General features: G+C 36.2%; 3 protein-coding genes across 4 annotated transcripts; 2 read left to right on the top strand and 1 right to left on the bottom strand.

The window, feature by feature from the left end:
• The first annotated feature begins 265 nt into the window (after positions 1-265).
• Positions 266-2,117, top strand: LOC137730560 (adenylate isopentenyltransferase-like). Of its 2 annotated transcripts, XM_088687301.1 has the most exons (2): positions 266-1,773; positions 1,867-2,117. In XM_088687301.1, the coding sequence occupies exons 1-2, from the start codon at positions 665-667 to the stop codon at positions 1,991-1,993; spliced, it is 1,236 nt and encodes a 411-aa protein (XP_088543427.1). In that variant the 5' UTR covers positions 266-664; the 3' UTR covers positions 1,994-2,117. The 2 variants fall into 2 exon arrangements, with proteins under 2 accessions (XP_088543427.1, XP_068325643.1); XM_068469542.2 differs by having other exon boundaries at positions 266-2,117.
• Positions 2,118-9,950: 7,833 nt separating this feature from the next.
• On the top strand, positions 9,951-11,068 carry LOC137731271 (uncharacterized). Its single transcript, XM_068470369.2, has one exon. The coding sequence runs from the start codon at positions 10,098-10,100 to the stop codon at positions 10,866-10,868; it is 771 nt and encodes a 256-aa protein (XP_068326470.1). The 5' UTR covers positions 9,951-10,097; the 3' UTR covers positions 10,869-11,068.
• Positions 11,069-13,762: 2,694 nt separating this feature from the next.
• LOC137732348 (uncharacterized) lies at positions 13,763-14,883 on the bottom strand. The gene has a single exon (XM_068471657.2). It carries the CDS (start codon positions 14,787-14,789, stop codon positions 13,866-13,868), a length of 924 nt encoding a protein of 307 aa, XP_068327758.1. The 5' UTR covers positions 14,790-14,883; the 3' UTR covers positions 13,763-13,865.
• Between the last annotated feature and the right edge of the window lie 6,449 nt (positions 14,884-21,332).

Genomic DNA, 21,332 nt, shown 5'->3' with positions numbered 1-21,332 from the left:
CCGTAACATTTTGATTATTTATTGTCACGTCTATTTCAATCCTACATGGCCATATAACATTATGATTATTTGATACATAAGGTGTGTGATTTTGAACTAGTAATAGTGAGGAGAAGGGGGCATAAAATAGAGTTTGGTGAACTAGTTAACACCATGACACAACTTTTTCCATTTAATTTATTTTTCAATATTTCTTGGGGTATATATATAAACAAGAAAATGAGGCATGAGAGAGGAGAGCCTTAAAAAAACCAGAAAGGCAGAAACAAATAGAGAGAGAGAGAGAGAGCAGAGGACGGAGCATGAACATAAAACTAGGTTACGAGCACGACGATACATATAGTAGTCCTGCATTAGCCAACAGCTCCAGGACAAAAACACCACTTCCCCATTCCCATTTCCTTCATTCTCCTCTGTTGTATCGTGTTGGTCTGTTATTTCATTACCACCACCACTTCTTCTCCTCCTCCTCCGCCGCTCATACCAATTGTACTGTACTATCATCCAGCTAGCTAGCTGTCCTCTCCTCCCCACACTCTCTCTGTCCTCTCTCTCTCTCTCTCTCTCTCTTTTCCGTTTGGACAGTCCGTATATGTGCGCAGCCACCTGATCACATATTCCCAGCTCACCAAAATTACCAGCCTGTCCTTCTCCCTTCCTTCCTATGACACTTTATCCCTTCCCAACTCACTCCCTCCAGTATTCTAATCTCAATTTCAATACGAATTATATCTCCCACCGTTTCCACTTGCTCCCGCAGCTCCACCACCTCTACAACCACCCCACTCCTCCGCTTCTCCTCCCCCAAAGGCCCCGCCGCTGGGCCCACATGGCCACCGGCCACACTTCCGCGGTCCCACGTCGAAAAGACAAGCTCCTCGTCATCATGGGGGCCACTGGCGCTGGCAAGTCCCGCCTCTCCCTCGACCTCGCCACCCGCTTCCCCTTCTTCGAAATCGTCAACTCCGACAAAATACAACTCTACCGCGGCCTCGACATCACCACCAACAAGCTCCCCCTCCCGGAACGACTCGGCGTTCCCCACCACCTCCTCGGCGAGTTCGACCCCCGAGACGGAGATTTCACGCCCGCCGATTTTCGCGCCGTCGCCGGTCAGGTTGTTTCCGGCATTACAAATCGGAGGAAGGTGCCGATGCTCGTCGGCGGGTCAAACTCCTTCATTCACGCGATGGTCGCGGACCGTTTCGAACCGGGGTGCAATGTCTTCGAACCGGGTTCAGACGCCTCCCTCTCTGCCGAGCTCAGGTACAATTGCTGTTTTCTATGGGTGGACGTGTCGATGGCGGTGTTGACGGAGTATCTATCGAAGCGAGTCGACGAAATGCTCGACTCGGGAATGTTCGAAGAGTTGTCCGAGTTTTGGGACCCGGATTGCCAGGACAAGCAAGACCCGGCAGCGGTTCCGACCGGGCTCAGAAAGGCGATTGGAGTGCCCGAGTTCACTCGGTATTTTAAAAAATACCCACAAAGTAAAAGGGATGAGGACGATGATCGGGAGCGAAGAGAAGCATACGAAGAGGCGGTGAGGGCGATCAAGGACAACACGTGTCAGCTGGCGAAGAGGCAGATAGGGAAGATCCTACGTTTGAGAGGGGGAGGGTGGGACCTACGGAGACTAGACGCAACGGACGCGTTTAGGGCGGTGGTTGCGACGACATCGTCGGATAGTGACGGCGGAGAAAGGTGGTCGGATATATGGGAGAGGCAGGTGGCGGGACCAAGCGTGAAGATTGTGAAGCGCTTCTTGGAGGAGTAGGTCTTCCAGCTTTTTCCAGCTATACAAAATTACAAATCCTATTTTCTCTTTCTATTTTTTTTTAATTAATTTTTCCTCCAAATTGTTAGTTCGTTAACAAATTTTGGAGGAAGAACCCCCTGTGCCCCTGCTTCCCAAATCCTGTGTGCACCGGACAAAAATTGGAAAAATCCAAAGGCGGGAGTGGTCCGATGGACTCGGAAGTCGGAAGGCTGAGTTCGGGACCAGAATGCGACAACTTTTGTGTTTGGGAGGGAAATGCAAAAAAGCACAAAATACAGGAAATCGAGAGGGGAAAAAAAAAAGAAAGAGAAACAAAAATTTTGGCAAGTGTGCAAAAGAGTTGTGTGAATTTTGTTCTCTCAATTGTAATTGAGTAGGGACTCTTTTAATCACAAATTTAGCGTGTTAGCAACGAGCAAATCATTCACTAAACTCTTCTTAGTTCCTTCCTATCCTAATAGAGTTTTGGTGTCACTTGCATACCGAATCGATACAACATTGGCCTTTCAGGTTCTGTCGATAGCGTTTCAGCAAGTATGTAAATTTTGTGTTCATATGAATATAACTATGCTAGTTTTACAGTCTAAAGTGCAAAATCTTTTAAGTTTAAGAAACTGTACATTGTACCTATATTTCTCATCACCTAATATTTTGTATGAAAAAAAACAAATAACACAACAAGATAAACATCCGTTGCGGTTAAGATTTCTCTCCTATAACGCGCAACACACAGTACTAAAGAATTCTTTTTCCAATACTTAATTGCTGCAGCTTTAGCGGTTTGAGTTTGCCAAGAAGTAACCCAGATTTAATATTACAAATTGAGGGAATAAATAGTCTGTCAGGTATTTGACCTGCATTATTATTCGTTTCATAATTTATTTATTTTCTAGTTGTTGACGTTACAACTGATTATGCGATCGAAAAAAGGAGGAAAATATAATAAAAGTGTGTTTTTATGCATATGCCAGATTAGCAAGGGAGTTGGAGGTTGGGCAATTTTACTAGATTTTGTTAGATCTTGTCAAATGCCAAAACGAAGAGATAAATTATAAGAAAAAAGAAAGATGTGGTCATATAAAATTGGTCCGTGATCTTATTTCTAGATATACACACTAAACACGTTCTTAGTCTCCTCCAAGTTTCTGTGTCTATTCTTTGATGATATATATTATCATAATTGTATGCTCATCAGCTGATATGTTGCGAATTAACAAATCAGAAATCCATTTTTAAAACAATTCAGAGAAAACTTGCATTTTTCTTGACGAACGTCCCACAAAGGCCCATAAGTCCAACGGAAAATATGATATTGATTTGCGTTAGATGAGTTTTTTGTCTAGTCATTTTCATTTTAGACGTTTTTTCAATTTTTACATATGTTTCTTCCTCATCACATAGCCACATTCCTCCCTTTCTTCCGTTTCTATGTTTCTTCATATTTCTTAGTAAGCAACGAGAGACGTCGTTTAATATATAAGACTCTGTTAAACTAATGACTATAATATATTAGTATCATACTTAAATTTTTCGGCTCACTATAAAAGTGTGAATGTTATATAAATTTAGTATATAAGTATCATACCCATTTTTTTCGGTCTACTATGTAAGGACAGGGGTTGTGGCTTGTGAATTCGTGAGGGAATTTTGGAAAATGTGTGATTTTAAGTCCCAAGTATTCTTAATAATAAGGATAATAATATTAACTCAGAGTTGCTAATACTTTCTCAACAATGGTATCCTATCCGTAGGACAGGATACGAAGGGAAGGCTAGGATGATGGTTTCTTTCCATTCTCAAGTTCTCAACCAACAATGCAAGTCTTGAAAGTGCTTTTCCTTCAAGTGCTTCTGTTGCATAAAACATAATTGCAGCCATCTGGTTTGGAGAAGGACTTCGGGTCAATGGTAGTTGCAAGATCTAATTGGAATTTGTACCTAGACATGGAAGTCATGACTAGTCAATTTTGTGCCAGCAGAGTTACAAATTTAAGAGCAACACAGGAACATCAATTAAGTTTACCAGTGTCAAATGGAATAATATTTTTCAAATTTCCAAATTATCTGCAATATTGTTAGAAAGCATGAAACCTTGAAACTTTCCGCCCCCCCCTGCGGGAAGGACTTGCCTACACTCGTCAGGTTACAGATCAATAACACAACGACAGTATACAATGTCAGAAGGTTATGAATCTTCCGAATCAATTATAGAAGCTTCTGTTATATGATTCGATATGATGTGATGTGATGTGATGTGATGTGACGTGACGTGATGTGATGTGATGTGATTATTACGATACATTTGTAGTGTAATTTTTTTAGTAGACGGTGCTTCATTTTAGAGTAATCTAAATTACGAAAACAAAAATTATAACTCAAATACATAAAAACACTAATTTTAACTAATGTGATTATGCTCACATATGGTAGTTTGGAGGAAGGATTTATTTAATAAAGGATGGAAATAGGCTGACAGTGGCATGGGGATTTAACAAGTGAAGTGTAGGGCGTGTCATGGCATGGTATAATGGGACGGTCGGCCAGCAATGGTGCAACACACGAGGGGCAGACATTATTTCGTGGACATAAAAGTTTAAATTATTTGAATAATCAGTGACCACTTAATTATTATTTACTAAATTTTATATTAAGCAGAACAAAAATTAAATATATAGAGGAATTAAAGAGAGACAAGGTTCATATTCTTTGAGACCAATTATTAGTTGAAAGCTTCTGGGGAGAACTAATAATCATCAATTTTAGGGGTTAAGTTCTCTGAACTGGAACAATATTTAATTAAGATCGATGCAACTACTATTTGCAGATGGTTATATATGGTGAAATGGCTTAGGGCGCAGCATGTGCAATGCGCTGCGCATGAAATAGCACGTACAAATGGAAAACTGAGTAAATTACTAATTTAATAAAACACTTGGGGGACCATGAATTATGAGTTGCTAGCTGATCATCTCGTAACTAACACAAGCAAACATGCATGCGTGTATTTATGCATTATTATTACACATTGGCATTGCTGAGTCTGTTTTTGTTGTGTTGCTCAAGAAACAACGATCAATGAAGCTCAACTCACAAGCATAGAATCGAAATTACAAAACAACAACAATATATAAAGTGATCCACCAAGACCTAGCTATATATGGAGGGAAATGGATTGTCAAAAACATGAGTCAGCATTTGCATTTGCCTTTACCAAAGTCGAGTTTGCATCAGTTAAAATCTGTCATGTGTGGAAAATAAAACATCTAACAATTGGCATTCTAGGTGCATGAAAATTGTTCTAGTCAATAAGACATTTCTGAGTAAAGGTAGAAATGAACTCATTAATCTTTATGGAAAAAACAAATTAGGGATAGTTTGGGGTTGTTGTGCTGTGCAAAAAAAAGTGTTGTTTTCAAAAGCAATGGTAGAGCTGTTTCTGCTTTCTACTATTTTGGACTCATGATTTTGACAAAAATCAAGTTTTTTTTTTATTTACCAAACACAATTTTAACTCTAGCTTCTTTAAAAAGCTACTTTTTAAAATAATTTCATCAATACCAAACCAACCTTTAATTAAGTTGGGAAGTGGGTTTGCTCAGATAGTGGCACTTGAGTTGAAATTTACATATTGGAGGAGCTAGCAATGGTTGAAACTTGAACGTGGTGACATGCTGGTTGTAATGAAGCTGTTCCAATGAGGATGTTGCTGAAAAATAAAAAAATAAAAACACACAAATAAAGAAACAATAAATCAATGGCGGAAGAAAGGGAATGCTTAAAAGAGTGTACGGGAGATCCAACGAGGAGTGATCAAAGAGTGAAAAGACAAAGCATCGAAAAGTGAGTGATCAGTCAGCTAATGTTCCAATAATTAATAGTATAGTATTTAGATCAGTAGAGAGGAGCAAGATGGTTTTGTTGCAGAAACCAAGAAGAAGCAGAAACAAGAGAGAGGCCTTCACTCCTCCGCTCTGCAACTGCAACTGCATAATTCTGCTACCACTTTTGATATATACTATATAGAGAATGGGGAAGAAAGGCAGAAAAACGCAGTGCGCGTGCGGTTGCTTTGCGCATGATCCTATAACTAATTACCCTAATAAAATAACAACTCCTCTATTTTTAATATACTGAAAACAATAATATTTATAAAAATCTTGTATTTTTTATCTTGTTTGTTTGAGCAGCACTCCATGGAAGAGTTACTGAATGCTGCTCTGACCTTTTACAAGCACAGTGACAAGCATGTGGATGTGGGGTTTGTAAATTTGCAATTGCCACCGTGAATTCTATTAGTATTTTATGAGAGTTCACACCATTTTACTGCTCCATTAACCCACCTAGGCTAAAAAGCTCATCTATTTTGACGACAATCTTTATTTTACTTTTCTCTTTTGAAGAAGGAAAAACTCGATCGATACATGAATAATTATATTTTTATATCACGTTTGTATGTTATATTTCTAATGAAAATAGGACGCATTAATACATATAAGTCCCAGTTAAAAATGCCTGGTGGAAAATTTATTAAATATATCAGGCATACATACATATATTGTCTTACGTGATGAATCACAGGAATTAGTTTGTCGTACAATACCGGCACGGGACATTGGACAGATATTAATGGGCCTAATGCCCCACTCTGATACAAGAGCCACGGCCCTTTTATTTGCCAAATAATGTAGAATGACACTTATGCCCCTGTCTTGCAGGCCACGGGGAGCAGCGAGCTCATTTTCATAGGCTCATAGCTACATATAGACGAAAATCATACTCTTCAGATTTCAAAAGACAAACAACATTCCATTTTTCTCGTTATGTATTGTTCCTTATTTTACCAGATACTCGATAGAAATGTCTGATTATAATAGCTCTTACATCGAATGAAACCGGTAGTCGGTCAATTTATCTTTCTTTGAAATGCTTAATTACCATTTCTGTATAATAAGAAATACATGCAATGCTGTTTATTTTTTCGTCTGTAATAATTACCAATAAAAAACCAAACGTAGGAAAAATGTGAGAAAAAGGAAAATTGTTTAAGGTAGGAACGAAGAACAACTTGACCTTTGACAAACTTGAAGTAAAATTGAACGCTAAAGATGTATGCAATTTATGAAAGGAGGCGCTGAAAACATAGAAACCCTTGCTCCTGATAAACACATACAAATTTGCAATCAGTCGTCCTTTCTCATGGTCAAAAAAACGTGTTTCATGAGTTGCTGAGGATGCCCTAGGCTCTTGTCTATTAACATTTGCTTCTAAAAGGCAAAGAAGATTACGGAATGATTCCGTTTTTGAATCTTCAATGGTTTCCTTTATTCAGTCCTTAAACCCCTTTTATATTTAAGCGATCACAAGAAATGTCTGATAAATGGATAAATCAAGGCATATTAAGATAGAGAAGAATGATTTTTCATTTTCAAAGGATTAAACGAGAATAAAACCTATCATTCTATTCCAACCATTTTGGGGAAGACTTGATTGGGTAATTTTTCTTCGAGTAAATCCAACCAACTTCTAGCCAACCTCTTACTGATGTGGGATTTTGTCCCGACACTCTCACAACTACACTCTAATGGTATACTTCTTCACGGTAAGTAAGAGTTTTTATGTTCGATTTCTATGCATGATAATTTCGGTACCAAAGTATTTGTTGACTCGGTATTTGGCATAAACTTGTTTGAAGAAATAAAAAAAATATTTGTGAATGCCATCAGCAGCAGCAGTAGTTAAAGACCGGGCTAAAGTGATTAAAGCCTGCGCTACAAGAATTGTGTAGTATGTAGTAAATCTTTATTGGGTCCGAGTTTGACCGTGTAATAATCTAATAGAATGCCGCTAAGTTGTGCAGCCCATCTGCATAATTGAAACTCGAAAGGGGTAGTCATCATATTCACCATGTCTTAACTACAACGGTAGTGTTCAAAAAAAAAAAAAAAAACTACAACGGTAAAACCGATAAAATATTTATTCTTCCACACATGAATATTTAAAAATAATATATATGCATGCATGGATTACGATGACCACGATGAAGAACGACTATATATGGAAAAATATATTATGATAAAAGACGGTATGTTTATAAAACATGTTTCAAAAACTACATGTTTGCTGATTGTGTAGCTGGCTAGAGATCGATCAATGTGGAAGCCAGACTTGTGGATTGTGAGGCTTTTTTTAAATAAAAAATTGAAGGTCTTAGGTTCGAAACCCGCTGCTGATATGGAAGTTAGACTTGTGGCCAAGGGAGGCTGAAATGCCTCTATGAGTCTTTTCGGCCCCCGAAAGAGGTGCGTAACCGTGGCTTGCCACCAATTGTTCTCCTTTAAAAAAGAAAAAAGAAAAAGAAGGGATCGATCAATGTGCATGTATGCCAAAAGGAAGGTTGTAGGATTGGGAAGGTCCTTCAAGAAGAGAGATTTTTTAATATGCTAGGAACATTGTACGATACATCAAGTGTCATAATACAATTAGTTAGAAACTTAAATAAAATTCAACCAATTGCATTATGACATTTAATGTATGCCAAATTGTTTTTCTGGCATACTAAAAAAATTTCCCTCGAGAATTTCTACAAGCCAGGAAGCTCAATACGTGAGGAAATATATTTTCATTTAATTGACTTTGAAAAAAACAGCAGTGCATTGAAGAGATAGCTGGATTGAACTGCCAACTTTTGCTTCGATTAGGTAGTTTCTACAACGATAAAAATAAGTAATATTTTTGTGTTGCTTGTCAAATGCTATGTTTTGACCAAAGTACAAAAATTAATTTAGTAAAGAACAATACAAACTTGATGAATTTGACTTTATTGATTGAGGTCAATAGAATGATATAACATTGAAGATTATAGGGAAAAAATCGTATAAAAAAATTAGTCAAATATTCAAATTCAATTACTTGAATAGTTTATGGGGAAAAAATCGTATAAGATTTACTTTTAGCCCAACTAATAATCATTTCCTCACCGTCCAACTGATTAAGTGCACTTAATTATCTGCAATTTGGTTGTGTTTAATTGAATGAGTTGGAGATACTTCTTCTTATCAAAACACCACGTGCATATATAAAGTTCAAGCAGTAATTAAACACCATCTACATATATATTACCCAAAGAAAAAAAAAATACATCTGTAATTTTGCATATATATTGGTAAATCTCAAGTCCTACTTAATTTGCCCTAAATTGCCTTCCATTCACTGAACTAAATAATGGGAACCTCCCGAAATTCACGCCTCTCTGTTGAGGAAATAAGGTGGGAGCTCAACACAAGTGTCAAGAGCTGCGCAGGCTGTATAACTGAACTCCAAAGCACCTTATAAAGTGCTAATAACTTATTTTTTTGTTTTAATTTCTTTAATAAAACGATATTTTAAAGTAATTTATTTTATAAAAAAGATACATAAAATAGGGCACTATAGCCAACTAGCCTGACTCACATGAACGCGATGCTTATAACATTCAAGTATGTTATACTTACTATCTGTTTAGAGGTTGCAACCCTAATTTACATATGCACAATTTCTCATATGTTTGGTAGATGTGACAATTGATTCAAAATTGTACCTCTAAATTATTTTATTATAAGGAAAATTAATGAAAATGATTTGAAAACTTTACGTTTTAACGATAAGGACAAAATAAAGGGTAAAGTGAATAGTACCAGGATTGACTTTTTAATGTAAAAATGTAATTTTTCGTTAAAATGAATAATACCGTGGACTTTTCGTTAAAACTCCCTTTATTATATATGGAAGACATCTTTTTGGGACGGTGGTTTAGGTGCAGTGTGAAACAGTGTCCGGCCAAGGAGCTAGGCATGCAGAAGGGCCACACTATAAAAGAAATAATTTTCCTAATAATAATAATAATAAAGAAAAGAGTTTTGCTTGACCGAGCGGCAACTGCGCCGGCTTTCCGTGTGGCAGCCGACAAATGCTCTCAAGAGGACAACCAAACCTCAAACACATATGGCGAAAGGCAATGGACGAATGGGATAGCAGTTTCCCAATATTTATCCCAATTAATTCCCTGATTGTGTATATATCTATGGTAAATGTCAACGGTCAGAAATGTTGGCTTCCTTCCTTTCTTTCATATTCTGTCCTATATATCACACCTCTCTCTCCCTAGTCTAACCAAATGTCATCCTCTCTCTCTCTCTCTCTCTCTCTCTCTCTCTCTCTCTCTCAATTTGCTAGTTCGACATCTTAATTAGTTTCTTAATTAACTGATCCTTTCCTTTTGGAGTTAGCTAATTACTATTAAGATCAGTTAGTTAGGTTAACTAGGTAACAGATCATTGAGCATGAACCCTGCAAAGTTCCAGCGGGATGATAATCGTCCAGCACAACATTCATCAGTTAGGAGGGACCAGATGATGATCAACGGAAACCGCCCCTCCCCGTTGAAGATCAACCGAGGCTCCCATATCATCCACAAACCTCCCAATTCCTATTCCCGCATGGGCGCCGCCAATAAATCAGAGGAGCAACACCACCACCAGAAGCGGCAGCCGGTGATCATCTACACCCAATCTCCAAAAATCATCCACACGCAGGCACGCGATTTCATGGCTTTGGTACAAAAGCTTACCGGCCTCTCCCGCTCCGATAATATTCACGACGGCGTCCACGGCCAAACCCTAGACACTGACACTACTCATGAAGATCATGCAAAAGTGAAAGTTTCGTCGTGTCAAGACGACCATATCGACAATCCAGACATTGCTAAATCTGCCGTTAGCCGCAGCCATGATGGGAACGAGTCGTGTTCAGATCTGACGGATGAGATTAATTGCGGTGGTGGGAATTACGATAACAATAGTATGATTAATAGTGTTCATCATCAAGTGGGGAGCTCATCGTCTTCCGGATATTCTCCCAATGCCATGTTCAGCAATCCTAGCCCGTATTTTGCAGATATTCCATTGTTTACGCCGACCGCAAATAATTCGGCGGATTTCTTCTGCCCGCCTAGGCCGCTTTACAGATTCTCCGATTCCTCATCGTCTCCGAACGTTGGCGGTTCGATGTCTCCATCAATGTTCAAGTTCATCAAAGGACTCCCAGAATATTGACTACATGATGAACAACTAATAAGCACAGCTAGAGGATTATCCAATCGAGCTAGTTGATTATTTGCTACCGCTGTTAATTTATTGGTTAATTGATTCTTTATCCGTTTCTTTAATTCATTTTATTATGTAGACACAAAAAATATATTGCTTGTCCATAGCTTAATTCATTCAATAATTCAATCAAGGTTCTTGTTTTGTTAGTCTTTGTTTATGAATTTGTGGATTTCGAGCCTGTACATTTAACCTGAAGTGGATTTAGGTCGTGAGTTACCACTGGCAGCTGGTAACCAACTAAATAATATTGGCCTTCTGAAATTTCATTAGGTTTTGGGTACGTAGCACTAGCAAACTTTATGACGCATATCCATTGACATATTATATAATTCTGCACAACTACTGCGCTAGAAATAAGAGTTGACTTGAACGCTAACCACATCGACATGAGTATTCTGGAAAAGGATGAATATTGGTTTAACGACGGGGAGCTAACCTAGTAGCTAATTGAATATTGTTTTAGTTAAGATCCACATGGTTTACATTGAAATTTGGACTAACAAAATGATTTACAATGTGTATTGGTTACAATATTTGTTCACATCTACGCCATGAGAAGAAATGAAACTTTTAGAAAATAAAAATTTGGCCTTAAATTAAAGCTAGCTAAGCCAGCATTGGACTTGTATGTACAAACTACAAAGTTTGTACTAGAAACAATAAAGGAGAACATTAGCACCCCAAAAAATCCTGACATTTTTTACCATAAAAATTAAATAGCACAGCAAAAAATAATTTACCTTCAACTTTATAAAGCAATACCAACTTAAAATCCACGAAACATTAGAAAACTCATTTTCTTGTTTTGCTTTATTAAGTTGTCAAATATTTAAGCTATATGATCTAAACTAGTATAATTTTGTGACTGGACCTCACACGTCTTCAAAATGAGAACCTTAGGATAACAAGATTGATACAAGAAATGAATGATTGAGATTGAAATTAGAAGATATTAATAGTAGTAAAAATCAAATCTAACTGTTAAAACACTCGTAGCATTGAATGATACGTAATATTGAAATCACACAAGCGCAAAATTCATTTGTCAACAATTAAACCAACGGCCACTTAGTACTACAGTCTAGTGGTATTTTTCTTCACTTGTAAGTGAGAGGTCTTAGGTTTGATTTTCGACAAAGACGAATTTGAACACTTTATTGTAGATAATTTCATTTGTTAAAAAAAAAAAAAAAAAAAAAAAACATAACAAAACAAATAAACCAACGCACAAAACCGCCGCCGACATTGAGTTCATATCATCAAAGGCCCACCACCAAATATCTATATTGGTCCAAAAACATACATGAAGTCCAAAATGTTTTGAGAAAGAACTTTCTCTGGTCCGTGGGTTTGCATTGGGCTAGCCCCAAGTCCAAGCAGCAATCACAATCAGGCATTGATTCGCAGTCGCAAGAGGCCCGACAACGCTGACTGGGAACATATTCTGGTCCGAGGATCGGATTCTAAAAACAACGTTGCGTTTTCGTTTTGGTGAGAAGAAAGTATGGAAAACAGTCTCGTAACCGGTCATGTTCTACAAGTTACGTTTGTTTACTATTTATCGATCTTTCCTTTAGCACAAGATAAGCATGCGAAATCTAGAGCTATATGTCATCAGAAAATTAAACTTCCAAGTTTCAAGTTATATGCGCGCACACACACGCATGTATGTGTTTATATATAGGTGATTGAATTATGTTTCTTCCTTCCGAGTCGAATAGCTTATTTCTCAACCACAATATCTTAAAAATATATGCATCTTTTTTCTAATTATATTCTGATGCGCCAGAAAGCCAGACAATATGATGTTGATTAGAGAGAGCACAACATGTGATGTTTAATTGCTGTATTATTCCAACTTCATTAGGCGCAACTACCAAGTTATTTTATTTGTCCAGACAAACCTTTGAACTATTATTATTACTGTTGGCATTGCCACCTACCTACTTTTACGAGGCACAACTTAACTTTCAAACAATGGCATCCCCAAATACATCTTAGAAATGCCAAGTACAATTTAAAAAGTGAGATTTTTTATGAATTTTTTATCATCTTAAACTTTGATATCAATTTTTGGGCCAACATTATAAAATATTGTGTAAAAAAATATAGGTATTAGAGGTTCATGGATAGTCTCACCTTGAGAAATTTCTCTTTTATTACAAACATACACTATGTATTTGGTTGGTGAGTTTCTTTCCAGCCACATTCAACATCTAACTTGTATATATATAGTTTCGGAAAAGGATCATCGCCGAATCCTTTTCTTGGGAATCTCATGATCGTGACCGTTCATCATATATCGTGCAGTCAGTTTTCGTTAGGTACTATTTATATTTAATTTTAAATTTTAAATGATTTCTGACCGCACGATGTATGATGAACGATCACGATCACGGGATTCTCGAAATCCCCAAAAATAGGATCCAACGAGAATCATTTTCCTTCAGTTTCAATGAGAGCTAGCTTATATTATTCTCATCACTTCTGACAAAGAAAAAAAAGGGGTTCGCTCTTATCTCTATATGAAGCACTAATTGATTCCATTTTATTTTGGTACTTACTTGAAATAACATTCACTTAACAAAAGAGGAATGTTGAAATAATACCGATAAAAGTGAACTGCTATAACGACGACAATACCTAATCTCTATTTTAAATAAAAAACTAATACCAACGGGTTTTAAATTTATCGTTTATATTTGTTTAACAATTAACAACCAAAACAACTGGCAAAGAAGATTAACGACTCCGCTGTCGCAGCCTTCGCCGGGAGAGGAAGCTACTAAGAAGCTCGTAATTTCCCATTTTTGTGTTGATTAAAAGCTAAGAAAACCAAATTGAAAAGTCAAAAAATGGTAAATCCAGGTAACTAATATTAAAGCTATATTTACAAAATAATGAACTTGCATTATTTGATTTCCGTTGTCCTTTAACTATAATTTACAACAGATACGACCTAACAGCGCTACAGCACCGCGTGACGGCCGAGTCACATCCAAGCACGGCTGACTCGTCAAAACTCTCGTCCGTCACAACAACCGCGTCAGTGTCCCACCACGCATCATCCAAGTCTGCCCCCGTTACATTACCTAACGGCGACGCCACTTTCCTCACGTCACCAATCGTCACTTTACCGGTTACGCCATCCTTGACGTAAACCTTCTCGTCGACGCCTGACGCCACTCCAACGATTCTCCCGAGCTGCGGGCCCCAATCAGCGAGCATCGCCGGAATCCGACATCCGACGCGCGTGTCCCAAACACCTAGAGACACGCGCCCCGACACGCCCGAGTCAGCAGACAGAAACGTAGACGGAGACGACGAGTCCCAGAGCTTGACGACGCTCTTGCCGGCCGTGAAGTCAGACCATGAGAATCGATGGCCTCCGAAGCTTCTTCGGAGGCGGAGTCCCAAGTTACGATTCTGCTCTCCGTCGTCGCCGTAATACCCAGAGCCTCTGACGTGGAAATGTTCATCTCTCCCAATCGAACTACTTTCGTCGTCGTACGATATTTCGGATTCCGATTCGTCATCGGATACGGAGGAAGCCGACGAAACAGAGCAGATATCGTCGTCATCGCTGACGTCGGAGTAATCGCCGTCGTGGAGCTGCTGGGAAAGCGGCTGCGGGGCCAATAACCGGAGGCGGCGGAGACTGATGGCAAAAATGTTGATTTTAGTGATGAGGGTGCCGAAGGAAGCAAGAATTGCGAGGATTAGAGCTCCCCATTTCCAGAAACTGTAAGCTTGAGAGACGTTTTGGATTCCGGGAATCGATAAACTCTGGGAAAGAAAAGAAGGGTCCGGCAGGGAGGTCAGGCGGGAAGGAACATCGGTAATTCTATTGAGCACTGGAATTTCCATGGCGGTGAGCGGTGGTGAGAGGAAGATAAAAAAGAAGAAGATGAGGAGGTTTGAGGAGGGAGGGGCTTTGGGGTTTATAAGGACGCCAAGGGATAATTGGAAATTTTGAATAAGAAATTACCAGAAATTTAAAAAGGTTTTAGGTGTGAAGACTGATGTGGAAGATAACGACTCGCTCTGTAAGTTTCAGGGATATTCGTTCCACGTCAGAAAAGCGTAGCTGCCTTTTGCAATTGCAAAACAACGTGGCTGGAAATTATTGAATTTGCGTCGGGTCATATGTTATTTTGAATTTTACGTGCTTTGATACCAAACGACATAATTGATTATATTGCAGACGGAGGTGTAACAATATTAGCAAGAGCAAATGTGCTTCACACCTTCACCTCTGTACACGAATTCAAATTTTCCTCCAGAATTTTTTTCCATAGGTTGAACAAACTAAACATTAATTGCAGACATTATAAAACTTTCATGTGTTGCAGGAGAAAAAATATGTGTTTATAATTTTGTTTTTCTTACTAAGCTATTTATGCATACGATAGAATTGAATATAAAACGTCATGATGTAAGGTCAAAATTGTCTCAACCACAAACTCCCATAGAGTTTAGACTATTTTAAAATACATTCAATTACATTAATAGAAGTAAGAGAGTATAAATAAATAAATTCACATATTGTAGTCACAAAGCGAATTTAAGTTCGAATGTACACCTCTATAATTTGATCAAATTAAACTTATTATCATTTGTCGAGGAATTAAAAAGAATAGAAAAAGAAGTTGAAATCATCGTGTTAAAAAACAAATAGTCTCACAAAAAACCTCTTGTGTCAAATCAGATTGAATCACAAGTGACATTCTATTACAGTGAAGAAAAAGAATATTATCTTTGTACCATAACATAAATGCGGACTTTATCAATGCTTTAATCTAACAAATTTATCAAAAAAACGAAATAAACCATTCGTGGTTGTGAGTGAGGCTGACTCATTGGCAGCGAGCTGCAGGATGTGATGCCGGCCCCGTCCAAAACCTGTAGCTGTCAGAGCTTAGACGTTCCACCACTTGAATCTTGACACGTGATCAAACTTAATTCCTTGATCCTGCAATTCTAATTTATTTTCATTTTTTCCTATGATGTCATTGTAACTGTGGCTGCACTAAGCACTATGTCTACGATAAAAATAGGTAATATATTTGTCAGTGATTATCATTGTAAAATCAGTGTTTAAGCGCTAATCGTTTAGTGATTTAATAGAGTGTTAATACGTAATTTGAGTTTAATTTACAAAATCTTTTCAATTTTCAAACACTTTATTTATTTTTTAATAAAAACAATTTTACTATTTTTATTTAAGGGTAAAGTTTGAGCTTGGAATGTAATAGATTGAAGAGGAAGATTCTAAACACTAGGCGATTCTAACTGCAAACATTTTATTTTACATCTTTATTTAAAGATCATCTTTACCATTTTTTTTCAATTTAAAAATTATTTAGAATGTGGTACGATATCCTAGTAGATAAAATGTTAATATTGATGTTGTACCCATACATCTCCAGTTCAAAATTCTCACTCCTCTTAATAATAATAACAAAAAATAAATTAGTTATTTGTTTATTATTATAAGCATTTCATTGTATTTTCAGTGACACGGTATAGGTCAAATTTTTGTCTTTTGTCATTAGATATTCACTTATTAGCACTTGAACGCTTATAATCAGGATGATTGTTATTAGCACAGCTGGTTTTTTTTTAAGGGTTTCGCCGGTGGGTGCCCTTTTTTGCACGACCTATTGAGTCACCTACCAAGATGGGGAAATGTCCTTGACATTTGTGGTCCAGTTTTATAAGATTTTTAATCCACTGCACCTCCTTTATGGTTATGGTACAATTTCAATCCCAACTGTGTTTCGCATGGTGGCGCATGGCGCACTTCTCTGCGCTCACACAGCGACAGCTACGGTCCAATTGAAAACAATTATTATTATTTTCTGTTTTTTATGTGGCAGCAGTTGCTTGTATAGTGCAAAAGTCCATATATCTTGCATTAATCTCTATCTTAATATAAAGATTGTGAACGGTTATTCGCACTTTAAAATTTTCATTTTACACTTATTATAAGTGTATTTTTTTTTTATAATATATAAAGTTTGGAGTGTAGGATGAGATTTTTGAAATATAATAATAATTTCCTAAAGATTAAGGGCTTTGATTTGAGGTCCAGTTAATTAATCAGTGCAGGAGAGGTGGTTGAGTCTGGTTTCTTCACATTAGAAACAAGTGGATTATGTTGGTTACTGACAAAATCATAGAAGCATGTTACAGGCAATACACACCTAATATTTCCTAATTGTGGATTACTGGCCAAAAACACTTCCTAATTAACAAACTATTTGGAAGAATGCGTGGCTTTTACTAATAAGATCGTATGTATTTACATGCTCCTTTCTTTTTCGATTTCAATCGTTTACCAAGCAAACCGTAGGTATTAGGTAAATTATATATGCCCAAACACACATAAAATACTCACGGTCAATATGATACTTTTATGAAATTAATTAAGCTTAATTATTGGTTAATTGTAGCTTACACATAGAGTTGTTAGTGTGGAGAAAATTTTCAATGTGATTGAAATACAAAACGGTATATCACAGATAATAATATCAGTTGAGGGACATAAAAATATATATTCTTTTCGCTTAAACAATGATGCGTTAGTATTTTGAGTTGTGTCACGATCGTACACCAAAAATCTATCGTGGAGATTCCAAAGATCACTAATGGTGATGGGAACTCTACTAGTAATAACAACAACAAAAAATAATAAAAGAGAGATGAACTAGAAGTCGACTTAAATAATGAAGTATTAGTGTCCCAACTTGTATTCTGAGTATTTGAAAAATCTCGTTTAAACACAAACCAAATTTTAAAAGATAACTAGTGGCGATGAGAACTCGACTAGTAATAACAAAAGTCCATATATGCCCAAACACTAGAGTACGTATTTACATGCTCCTTTCTTTTTCGATTTCAATCGTTTACCAAGCAAACCGTAGGTATTAGGTAATTATATATGCCCAAACACACATAAAATACTCACGGTCAATATGATACTTCTATGAAATTAATTAAGCTTAATTATTGGTTAATTGCAGCTTACACGTAGAGTTGTTAGTGTAAAGAAATTTTCAGTGTGATTGAAATACAAAACGATATATCACATATAATAATATCAGATGAGGGACACAGAAAAATATATATTCTTTTTCACTTAAACAATGACGTGTTAGTATTTCGAGTTGTGTCATGATCGTACGTCAAAAATCTCTCGTGTAAACACAAACCAAATTCCAAAGATCACTAATGGTGATGGGAACTCGACTAGTAATAACAACAACAAAAAAGAATAAAGAGAGATTAACTAGAAGTCGACTTAAATAATGAAGCATTAGTGTCCCAACTTGTGTCATGAGTATTTGAAAAATCTCGTGTAAACACAAACCAAATTTCAAAAGATAACTAGTGCAGTGGTGATGAGAACTTGACTACTCATAACAACAGCAAAATAATAAAATAGAGACGAATTAGAAGTCGACTTAAATAATGACGCTTTAGTTTGTATCCTGAGTATATGAAAAATCGCTAACACTAACCAAATTTCAAAGATCATTAATGGTGATGAGAACTCTGACTAGTACCTAACAATAGAGACAAACTAGAAGTCAACTTAAATAATGAAGTGTTAATGTCCTGATTGATGTTCTAAGTATATGAAAAATCGCTCGAGTAAACACAAACCAAATTTCAAGGGGTCACTATGGTAATGGGAACTGGACTAGTAATAGCAACAAAAAAATTAATAAAAGAGAGACGAACTGAAGTCAAGTCAAGCGGGAGGGATCCATAGACCCAATCATCCAAAAAGTCTGAAACCAATTTACGTGATACGCATGCAATATTTTTGGGTAAATTAAATATAATTACTTGCTGAAGTTTCTAAGTTTTATTTTCAAAGTTTGTCCAACTTAAGGGACGCAGAAGTAATTAGGAGGTGACACTTCATGAAAGACCTATAAAATATATATAACGTGTATTGCATTGGCCTAAATAATTATCTTCTGCCAAACTTTACGCGAACAGGAAGAGAGTATTTAATGATTAACCCCAAAAATTTTGACTTTTTAAAAAAAAAAAAAAAAACGATATTATCTACATTAAAGGTTGAGGAAGTGGGTTAAGCTGCACAATATGTTAGGAATAATATGGTTCAAATTCACCTTTAAAGATAATCGAACCTATGACCTCTTATTTTCAAGTGAAGAATAATACAACTAGACAATAGTACTAAGTGACCTAAAATATTCTTCATTTGTTATCAAATTTTTTATTAAAAAATCTATAAGTAAATCTAAAACAAAATAAATTTTAAATTTTAAATTAAAATAGGTTCAATAGCCACACGCGCAATCCAACGAGCAAATAAGGAAATCAAATGAAATCTCATTTCAAACTCAATAAGTGTTATATATTTATGTTACGTACAAAGCATGCAGAGAGAAACGCATGTATTATAAGAATCCTAATGAAACACTTTTGGTATTGTTTATTTTTAATATTAAGAACATTTTTACCTTGAAAAGTTATTATTTGTACTGTTCACTTACACCTTTATTTTGTCATTTTCATTAAAACTAAAGCTTTTAAGAACTTTTGATTAGTTTTCATTATATTCTCTCGTTCTATGTTTTGTATTATTTTTTATTTTATTTTTTTCTTTACATGACTGACTAAAAAATTATGAAGAAAATGGTGCGAAACGTGTTACACGAAATTTCTACCAAGGCACGAGGCATAGCTAATCTTTGCCTTTCAAACTATTGAATTGAATTTAATTTCAGCACGTGTTCAATTCAATCATTGGTGCTGGCCCCAGTCTCCACAAGAAAGGGGATGAAAATTGAGATATTAAACTTTTGGAGCATGACCTATTTTTTTTGTTTTACATTGATCGTGGGCTCAAGGCCCACGGTCTATTCAAATTTTTAGGAACATGCCGAAATTGAGATGGCCCATCTTAGTTTCTGGGCCTATAGCAATATTAAAAAAAATGACGTAAAACATATTTTTCACATGAAAAAAAGCTTACCAAGAAAAAATGAAAATTATGGGTGGAGGCAGGAAAATATAAGATTAATTGTAAAATATGCGATCTTTGTTTTTCTAAGAATTATTGTAGCTTTTTTCTAGGTTTATGTTTTCTCCTGAGACTTACTACTTTAGGTACATGAATGTTATATGAATGATCTTTCACAGTCACGTCTCTAAATATTATTATAGTATTAAAATAACTCCGATGCAGCGATGCAAAGATAAAATATTCTTAGCTAGTTGAGCTATAAGTCAATTGTTGTTGAACAACAAACAGCTTGATTTGGGCAGCTTGAACGCCTGAGGAGCAATTACCCTAGCCTTTATGAAAAACTTGTCTCCTCCCTGGTTGCATACGAGGGGTCATGTAATTAACAATTTGGAGAATGCATACAGTACGTACGTACATAGGAGGAAAACTTAGGAGATCAAAATGTAAATATTGAGACATATTCTGAGAGCTCTAGTGAATTTGAGGAACAAATCTAAAAATGCTAATGCATGCATCACCCGTGCAGAACTGCATCAACGTTGATGCCAAGTCAAAGTGAGAGACGCGTGAATTCAACACTTAGGATTCGTTTTAATTTTTTTTTTAAATGACAGAAAATGCTTTTTAGAGAAAATATTGTATGTTTCAAAAATACGTAAAGTATTTCCTGCAATAAGCACCATTTATGTGCTTCTTGTAAGAAGTACTTCAAGTGCTTTTCCAGAATTCACTTGCATTTTTACTAAAAATTGGTTCTAAAAATATTTTCACAAAAAACGTTTTCAGTTATTTTAAAACATTTTCAAATGAGCTTTTAATATAAAGAGTGAGAGAGCACATGGCGAGAAAAATGTAAGTTGTAATTAGGTAAAGTAAACAGCCTAATTGGCAAGGGATAAGGATCATCGCTGGATTATTTTCCTGAGGATTTTGTGATCGTATATCATGCAATCAGTTTTCGTTAGGTACTATTTATATTTAATTTTAAAATTTAAATTTTAAATGATTTTTTACCGCACGATATACGATGAACGGTTACGATCATGAGATTCTCGAAATCACCAGGAAAATGATCCGGCAATTGGAAAGAACTAGGAATTATGGGATGAGTAATGCTATTCATACCATATTTTTGTACCACATTTTCATATCACCTTAGGTGACATTTGATGTAAACAGCCACATCATTTGAATTAATCAGATTTTTAAATTTAGTTCATTATTTAATAAACTAATAATTAAGAAGAATTAGTTAACTAAATGATGATTGTGGTATACGATGAGTTTTTCTTATTCCTTTCCTTGGATTTTGTAAATTTTTCAAATGATGTAGCTGTCCACATTAGATACCACCTAAAATAGTATAAAAATGTGATACAAAAATATAGTATGAATAACAT

Source organism: Pyrus communis, chromosome 16 (assembly GCF_041283825.1).
Source record: "Pyrus communis isolate YQ-2024b chromosome 16, ASM4128382v1, whole genome shotgun sequence".
NCBI lineage: Eukaryota > Viridiplantae > Streptophyta > Magnoliopsida > Rosales > Rosaceae > Pyrus > Pyrus communis.
The sequence above is the reverse complement of the archived record's forward strand: the minus strand, read 5'-3'. Positions and strand labels throughout refer to the sequence as shown.

What these genes read in the sequence shown, in the direction of transcription:
- LOC137731271 (XM_068470369.2), top strand. Translation starts at nt 10,098, where the DNA reads ATGAACCCTGCAAAGTTCCAGCGGGATGATAATCGTCCAGCACAACAT.
- LOC137732348 (XM_068471657.2), bottom strand. Translation starts at nt 14,789, where the DNA reads ATGGAAATTCCAGTGCTCAATAGAATTACCGATGTTCCTTCCCGCCTG.
- LOC137730560 (XM_088687301.1), top strand. Translation starts at nt 665, where the DNA reads ATGACACTTTATCCCTTCCCAACTCACTCCCTCCAGTATTCTAATCTC. An exon ending in GTGAAGCGCTTCTTGGAGGA is followed by an intron (nt 1,774 to 1,866) that starts GTAGGTCTTCCA and finishes CCAAATTGTTAG; the next exon opens with TTCGTTAACAAATTTTGGAG.